General features: G+C 60.3%; 1 protein-coding gene across 1 annotated transcript; it reads right to left on the bottom strand.

Moving 5' to 3' along the window:
• Positions 1 to 302: 302 nt before the first annotated feature.
• FOXJ1 (forkhead box J1) lies at positions 303 to 3,239 on the bottom strand. The gene is made up of 2 exons (XM_060134826.1): positions 2,742 to 3,239; positions 303 to 1,070 (listed from the first exon to the last, which is right to left on the bottom strand). Exons 1-2 carry the CDS (start codon positions 3,237 to 3,239, stop codon positions 303 to 305), a joined length of 1,266 nt encoding a protein of 421 aa, XP_059990809.1.
• Between the last annotated feature and the right edge of the window lie 4,629 nt (positions 3,240 to 7,868).

Below are 7,868 nucleotides of genomic sequence, written 5' to 3'. Positions count from 1 at the left end.
GCAGCTCTCATAGCGCAGGGCCCTTAGCGTGTCCTTGGGGCAGGGAAGAAGTGGATCAATGAAACACTGTGTGTATGGGGGACTGGGCAGCGGAGGCAGCAATTTTGGTTCTGAGCCCCAATTCTCAGCCTGCTGGACTAGAATCTGAGGATGGCCTGGGCTGGGGGCCGTGTGGCCTCACGGGGTGACCGGGCCCAGCCCCTGCCTGGGCGGTAGGGTGTCCATGGGCCTGCACTGGTGGGGGGGGGGCAGTCTGGGCCCAGACTTGGGCGCTGTCTGGAGGTGGGGCAGGGCCTGGCTTCTTACAAGAAGGCGCCCATGCTGGCCCAGTCATGCAGGTCAGAGGCCAGGGTGGCATCCCCGGCCTCAAAGAGGGGCTCGGGGGGCAGGCAGCTACTGCCGCTCTCGTCCCAGGGGTGCTGCAGGAAGGATGTGGCCAGGAAGGTCTCATCGAAGTCCAGGCTGTTGGTAGGCTGCTCCACCGGAGGCCCCCAGGTAACAGGGCAGTCGATGTGGTGGCCGTGGACGGTGAGGTCCACGTCCCCGTGCAAGGCAGGGCTCAGCGGCGGGCTCAGCTCCAAGGCCTCCAGCGTGCCCAGCTCCCCGCCCAGCGTGCCGGCGTCGAAGATGGCCTCCCAGTCAAAGTTGCCCTTGAGGGGTTCCAGCTCGCCCTGCTCCTCCTGGGTCAGCAGCAGGGTGCTGGAGGGCCGCGGGACCTTGGCCACCCGCTTGGGCAGCGGCTGTTTACGCTTATGCCCCAGCCTGCCCTCGCCCGCACCCCAGCCCACCTCCCCAGTGGCCTCCTCGAACTCGCGCAGCAGCTGCTGGGCCTCGGTGTTCACGGTCAGTGGCCCGGCCCACAGGGCGGCGCTGGGCTCGGGCGCGGCCTGGCGGGCAAAGGCTGGGTGGATTTGGACTGGGGGCAGCCGCCGCTTCTTGAAGGCCCCACTCAGCAGCCGCTCGGCGTACTGGGGGTCGATGCGCCAGAAGCCCCCCTTGCCTGGCTCGTCCTTCTCCCGAGGCACCTTGATGAAGCACTTGTTCAGGGACAGGTTGTGGCGGATGGAGTTCTGGACACAGGGAGATAGGAGAGAAGGAAGACAGCTGGGTGAGTAGGTGGGGTCAGTGATGGGGGGGTTCCTAGCGCCACTGCCAGTCCCGCCACCGCCTTCTCTCCGATGGGGGCAGGGGAGACAGAGGCGCTGCTCCGACCGGGAGGCTCTGGGACACAAGCCACGGGGCACCAGGAGCTGGGAGTGCTGTCGGGGGCTTTTGTTCCCTGTTGCCAGGATATCTGCCTGCTCAGTCATCCGAGCCCTGAGCCGCAGGGTGGCTCTCAGTGCCACCCTGTCCTGCCCTCCCTCCCTCACCCCGCCGCTTGCGGCCTCTGGCCAAAGGCCTTGGCTTCCCCAGGGCCTGGACGGCCATCTCCCTCTGCCTGGGCCTGGCTGGCCTTCTCTGTTTGTGAAATGAGTGAGTGGGTGTGAGGGTGTGTGTGGGGGCGGTGGGGGGATGAAGTGTGGGAGGATCTGATGACTTTCCTTGTTTGTAGAGCCGGCTGCTGGCCTGGGCCCTCACTCCCCATGTCCCCCTCCTCCCACCCCAGGCTCTGAGGCCTCAGTTGATTATTACCCAGCCAAGAGCATAGCGCTCATTCCTGGGGCCTCTCAGGCTTGGGGTAGGGTGGGGGGTGGTGGAGGGTCTCTGCTTTCTCACCAAGGTTACAAATGGTACCTTCCCCAGGGGTCAGGGCCCAAGCAAACGCGGAATAGCTGTGACCACAGGAACTGTGACCCTGTGCCGCAGGGAAGGATCTGTGCATCCTCAGGGTCTCTGTCCCCAAGTAGCCCCTGATTCTGATGGTCGAAGATGCTCAGGGCAGTGTGTGCCCAGCCTTGAATCACCATCCTGCCTTGTTCACGCCTGGGTGCACAGCCCAAACCACGCTGGGGCACAGGGGTCTGGGGCCTGGTCAGTGGGGCCGGCAGGTGAGTAGTGCCCCCTGGCAAGACTGGGATGTTTACACGGTGGCCTGGGCCCCCTGGCTGCTCTGTGCCAGGTTCCGGAGACTTGGAACATGAAGCCAGTGTGGGAGGCAGGAGCCCCTGTGGAAAGCACCTGGCTGAGGTAATTGTCCCCCCAGGGAGGTTGATGAGAAGAGGGGGAGGCGTGTAGGCAGGAAACTAGGGAGGGGTTGGGGGGGGCTGGCACAGCAGCTTTAGGAAGGCCCCGTAGCCCTTCCACTGGCCTTCACACCCCACAGCACGCCCCTCTCCCCTCCCAGACCCCCTCCAGCCAACTGAAAGCAGGCAGGATGCAGAGCCTGGCGGGAACGATGCTCTGCTTCCAGTCAGGCCGTGACAAACTGACCTTGAGTAGGGTAGTGTCTAGGAATTCTAGGACTTGAGACAAAAATGTGTCCCTCAGTCCATCAACCTACCCTGGGGGGCTGTGTCCACGCATAGTTCAGCCCTGGTCTTTGGGCTGAGCCTGCTGGATGAGTGACAAGTTCTTTCCACTTGAACCTCTATGTCGGCACCCCTAAAGCCCTCTGAACATCCTCCCTCCTCCCTCTCTGAAGTCAAAGGGGCAGCAGTCCAAGCACTGGGCTCCCTTGAGGTCCTTCCTCGACGGCCTTCCTTCTCTCGGGGCCCTGGCTGTACCGCGCCTACTTGGCCTGCGGATCTGGGACGTGAGACCAGTCCGCGCGGGCATGGGGAGGGAGGGAGGGCCTCCCCTACCTGCCAGGTGGGGTCAGCGTGGCGGAAGTAGCAGAAGTTGTCCGTGATCCACTTGTAGATGGCCGACAGGGTGATCTTAGTGGCCTTGCTGGCCTGCATGGCCATGCAGATGAGCGTGGCATACGAGTAGGGCGGCTTCACGTTCGGGTTGGTGGCGTAGTCCACGTCGTCGGGAGGCGGGGCCTGCAGCCCCGAGGGGGCGCTCCGCGACGTGCACGACGACGTGGGCTTGCCGGGCGTGTGCGGCTGCCCCAGGCAGGCGGGGTCGGCCGCCAGGGGAGACCCCGGCGCGGCCGAGCCTGGCACCTGGTGGTAGCCGTGGGGGTCGGTGCCCCCCGAAGGCAGGGCGGGGGCCTTGGCGTTGAGAATAGAGAATTCCTGCAGCCACTGCAGGCTGGTCAGGCTGTCATCCAAGGCGTCGGACTCCTCCAGGCCGCCTTCCGGTCCGGCCTCCTCCGATGCCCCTGCTCCCGAGACGCGTAGCCAGCTCTCCGCCATATCTGCGGGGACTCTCCGAGGGGGCGGTCAACATCCACGAGCCGAGCCGAGGGTGGCCGCCGAGCTCTCCAGCCCGCTGACTCCCGCGGCTTCAGTTACACAGCCTCCCGGAAGCGTGCTTCCATCCCGCGATGCGGGGGTAGCCTCCTCCGAGCTGAATGTGGTGCCTGCGGGGACCATAGCGGGAACTGAGCCCTCTTTCCCCACTCCCGAGGGGAGAGTGTGTGCGAGGGGGGGAGGCTCTTACTAAAATCGTTCCTGCAGCTGGGAGGATCTTTTACTGCCGAGGTCTGGGAAACAGAAGCTGTGCCCGGGGGTCCGACCCACACGGGGGTTCGCCTCGCTCTTTTCCTCTTTGATCTTTTAGAGGCGACTTAATTAGCCAAACGAGGGAATAGTGTAGGGGCACGCGAGGCCACCCCCTTCTCCCTCAAAGCGGGAAATTAACCCCCCTCTCTCCCTCCACAACAAATGGAAATGGGGCGAGAGAGTCCAGGAGGGCAGTACGACGGGGCGGGGGGCGGGGGAGGTCGTCTGTTCTTTGAAAAGGGATAATAGGATGGGGATCAAGGGGAAGGAAGGAAACAAAACAGAGAGTTATAAGGGGGCGGGAAGTGAGTGTCCCCCAAACTCCTCTGATGTCAGTCCCCGGGCCCACCACTTCCGTCGGGGACGGATGGGAGAGCGGGCTGGTACCGACGCCCTCCCTTCCCACGGCCTGCAGCCCTCCCCGTCCCTTACCTGGCTCAGAGCGCAGCCCGGGCCAAAGGAAGGTTCTCGAAGAAATTCCTCCTACCGCCCACCCCCACCGCGGCTCTCTGCCCCCAGCTCGAGGGCCCAGCCAGTAATCCTCGTCGCCCCCAACGCCCGACGGCGCCTGTCTGAACGCCAGCGGCCCGGGGACCGGCATTAAGTAGCCGCTCGGAAGGCTTCTCCTGCTGCCATGGCGACGCCCCGCCCATATAAACAGCTTCCGCTTCTGCCATTGGTCAGGGTGTCTCCAAGGAGACCGCGGGCTCTTACCACTCTCTCAGGCGGTAACTCTTTTCGAACTCCCTCCTGGCCGCCCTCTCCCGCGCCACCCAGCTCCCTACCCGCCACCGCGTCCCGGCTCCGCGCATTCCCGCCCGAGGGCCCCGCGCAGAGCTCGGAGAGGCGCGCGGCTCGGGGCTCCCGCAGAGGTCGCGGGAACCGTGCTCCGCCCCACCCACTTCCCATCTGGGCTGCTCAGAGGTGTCGACGGCTCCTGGGACGCAGCCTGTGGCGCGGGGGCCAAGGCTGGGTGCATGCTTGGGGGTTTCCTTTCCTCTCCTCTGGGCTGCGAGTGGCAATCTCACGTTTCTGCGGCCTGTCCCTGTCTCCCGACCGAGTGTCGTCTTGGTGCCCGCAAGCAGGTCTGACTCTCCGATGCCACCTGCCGCTCAGGTCCGCAGAAACCGCAGCCCCGGTCGCCCACACCCCAAGGTGGCTAGGGTAATCCAGTGTTTCCCGGTAAGCGCTCCCTCCCCGCCCCGGCCTCAGCAAGATTCCCAGAAGCTGACATTCCAGAGGCTTCTTCGGAAGTGCTCTCCCTCCTTTCCAGATAGCCGAGGAAGCAGAGCTGGTGGGTGAAACTCAGAAAAGCCGTGGACTTGCCAAATTCTCTTACTGGGGTCATTTGCCCCACTAATTTCACCAACCTTCAAGTGACGGACTAACGGTGGACTGTGGTCCTTCCTCCTCCCTTCCCCCAGCCTCCCTCCAGTCACCAGCTTTCCTGCTCTTCAATTATTGAGGAGCTGCAGTTGGAAGTTCTCCGGTTGAAGGGGGTGGGGGTGAGGGCTCCTTATCAGGCCTCTGTGCAGGAGCTGTGCCCGGGGGATGGTACACCAACTCCCACCCAGAAACATGTCTTTCCCTACCCCTTGCCCTCTCTCACTCCTCCATGTCCAGCTTGTCTTGAGTAAAAGTATTAAAAGCCTGCTGGAGAACGTCGGACAGAAACTTTCACAAATAAGCCAACTGCGCAGTTAACAGCTCTCCTTCCCTTGTGAACAGTTTTATTCATTTTTAAGAATCATGCAGCAATCCATAAATATTGCATCCTTGACGTCCCCACTGTAGGGTGCCCACGAGTGTACTCCAGGGAGTGAGGGGTACACAGATGGCACAACAGTACACACATATTTACACACACTAGGTGTGCAGATCCTAAAGCAAAGTGAGCAACCAGCATGCCAAGGTCAGGTGAACAGGACACAAGCTCTCCCCAGGTGAGATGGCTTAACGTGTGTGGATCCGTGCCCAGGAGATGCCCCAGCGTGGGCATGACCTCTGGTGGGATGGGAATGGGGAGGAGAAGGAAAAAGGGCTCTGTGAGAAGACTGGGATCGCCGCACCACTCGGAAGTGAGCTCATAGGTGAGCTCCGACCTGAGTGTGGCAGGAAGGAGCCCCAGGCCTCCGGTGAGTCTGTGTCCTTGTGTGAGAAGCCAGGCCCCGTCATATTCTCTCTGGGTCAACTGCTAACAACATGACCATCTCCAGATGATGACTGGGGCAGCTGCCCTGTTCCCTGACCAGGCTCTGAGCCCTGTTCCCTGATCCCAGCCCTTTAGGATGGGATATTTCTGTTCGCCAAAGAGCTAAATGAGGGCAAAGAGGTGAGGGGATGGGGGAGAGAGCAGGAACTGTCTGAGAAACAGGAGTGAAAGGCCATTTCTCACCCGGGTATGTCTTGGTTATGGAACCAAGGCCTTGAGGAATCTCTCTGAGCCTCTTCCTGGGAGAAGACAGACCCTCCAGAAGGGTGAAGACAATGGCTTCCTCTTAGGGTTCCTGGCCACCGTGGCGTCTGTTTACCTGCATCTCCTTCATCTCAGGTAACACCACACTGTGAATACTACCTGCCGGGAGAAGAGGTGGATCTGTATGCCACCAGCCCAGGCTAAGGGAGCGCCCCCTTCCCTAGTGTTTCTGGGGCTCAGACTTCAAGGAAATCAGGAAGTGGGGTTATTGCTCGAATCTTCAATATGAAAGGGGCTGTAAGAATGTTTCGGGGAAAGAAAGGACATTAAATGGGGCCTGAAACAGCAGAGTCCACTGCAGGATTTCAGAGCGGGTGGACACGGGAACTCAAGGCAGAAGCTGAGATTCAGGCTTGGCTCATGTAGTGTCTGTCAGGACCACAGGCCTCCCCCTGCCCACCCCCAGGGCAGGATATGAATCACAACCACCAGGCAGTGAGGGTCACCACCCACCTGGCAGGGCAAAGAAGCCACACAGGAGGTGCAAAAGACCCCCCGGCACTGGGCTCTCTTTGAGGCCTTGGGAAGGACCCTGAAAAGCTCTTCTAGGGCAACAATTCCAACTACTAATTCAGGCCATCATGGTGGGCATAGCCTAGGACTCCGTCACATCTCAGCCCCACAAACTGTTGGATCCCACTTTGCTTCTCAATCTCATGCTCCATGAAACCACCACCTCTTCCAAAAGCCAGCAGACAATGCATCTATCAGAGAGCTACGAGGAATCCATTGATAACACTAGTGTTGAGAGACGAATACCCAACAGCTTACGGCCTTGCTGTTTCAGGCTGTTATTTATATGCCCTACACTGGACTGAGGTGGGGTGGACATGTGGTTTGAACAATATCTCTAAATCTCTAATGAGCCTATGGAAGGCAGTACCTCCCCCTCCCCCCATCAGGCTCAGCTGATCTGGCGGACAGGGGAGGAAAACCGGTGGGGTGGGGAGCCTCCCAGACCACCACTGACCCCAGCTCAGCCCTTCCCCCAACCTCCTTTGGGGTTCCTGGGCACCAGATGAGAACCACCGGTCCACCCCTCTCTCGGACTATTTCTTCAACTATTTAAGAAAAGTGGGGTGGAAACGGGGGCGGCAGGGATAAGAATGCCACCTGCCAGGGCGGTAGTGATGAAACGTGATAATATACGACGGTCCCTAACAAGTGCCTTGTACATAGAGGGCGTCAAAAATACCTTTGCAGTGTCCCCTTAGGATGGAGCCCCAGGCCTTCCTGAGTGCACTTGATCATAAATAACTCCCCGGTAGGTAATCATTTAACTGAGGGATTGTCAGATTCAGGGCCTCCTTCCTAAGCAGACGTACACACGAGGCACAGCCTCTGCTATCAGAAGCAAGAACTGTTTTCCCAACCGACCTTCTGGTGGTTGCCACTGCTTCTTGTCCTTGAGAAAGGAGCTCCTAACGCATTTTGAGGGAAAACCCACTTACAGTGCAATATGGCTTTCCCTTCTCACAGGAGTCATCCCCCAACGCCACCCCAAACTGCAGGCTTCAGATTGGTTATGATGTCCCAGAGACTAGAAAATGCCAGATGGGTGTTTATAGTGAAGTCACCCAAACTCTTGAGTCTTCTTGGTCTACCTCCTAAGGAGAAAAAAAGATGCACGAGGGCTTCCCTGGTGGCACAGTGGTTGAGAGTCCGCCTGCCGATGCAGGGGACACGGGTTCATGCCCCGGTCCGGGAAGATCCCACATGCCGCGGAGTGGCTGGGCCCGTGAGCCATGGCAGTTGAGCATGCGCGTCCGGACCCTGTGCTCCGCAACGGGAGAGGCCACAGCAGTGAGAGGCCCGTGTACTGCAAAAAAAAAAAAAAAAAAAAA

The sequence above is a fragment of the Lagenorhynchus albirostris genome, chromosome 20, assembly GCF_949774975.1.
Source record: "Lagenorhynchus albirostris chromosome 20, mLagAlb1.1, whole genome shotgun sequence".
NCBI lineage: Eukaryota > Metazoa > Chordata > Mammalia > Artiodactyla > Delphinidae > Lagenorhynchus > Lagenorhynchus albirostris.
The sequence above is the reverse complement of the archived record's forward strand: the minus strand, read 5'-3'. Positions and strand labels throughout refer to the sequence as shown.

Bases quoted from the DNA above. Each gene is read 5' to 3' on its own strand.
- FOXJ1 (XM_060134826.1), bottom strand. From the start codon at position 3,239: ATGGCGGAGAGCTGGCTACGCGTCTCGGGAGCAGGGGCATCGGAGGAG. The intron at 1,071-2,741 runs GTAGGGGAGGCC...CCCTGTGTCCAG, and splicing joins ACGCTGACCCCACCTGGCAG to AACTCCATCCGCCACAACCT.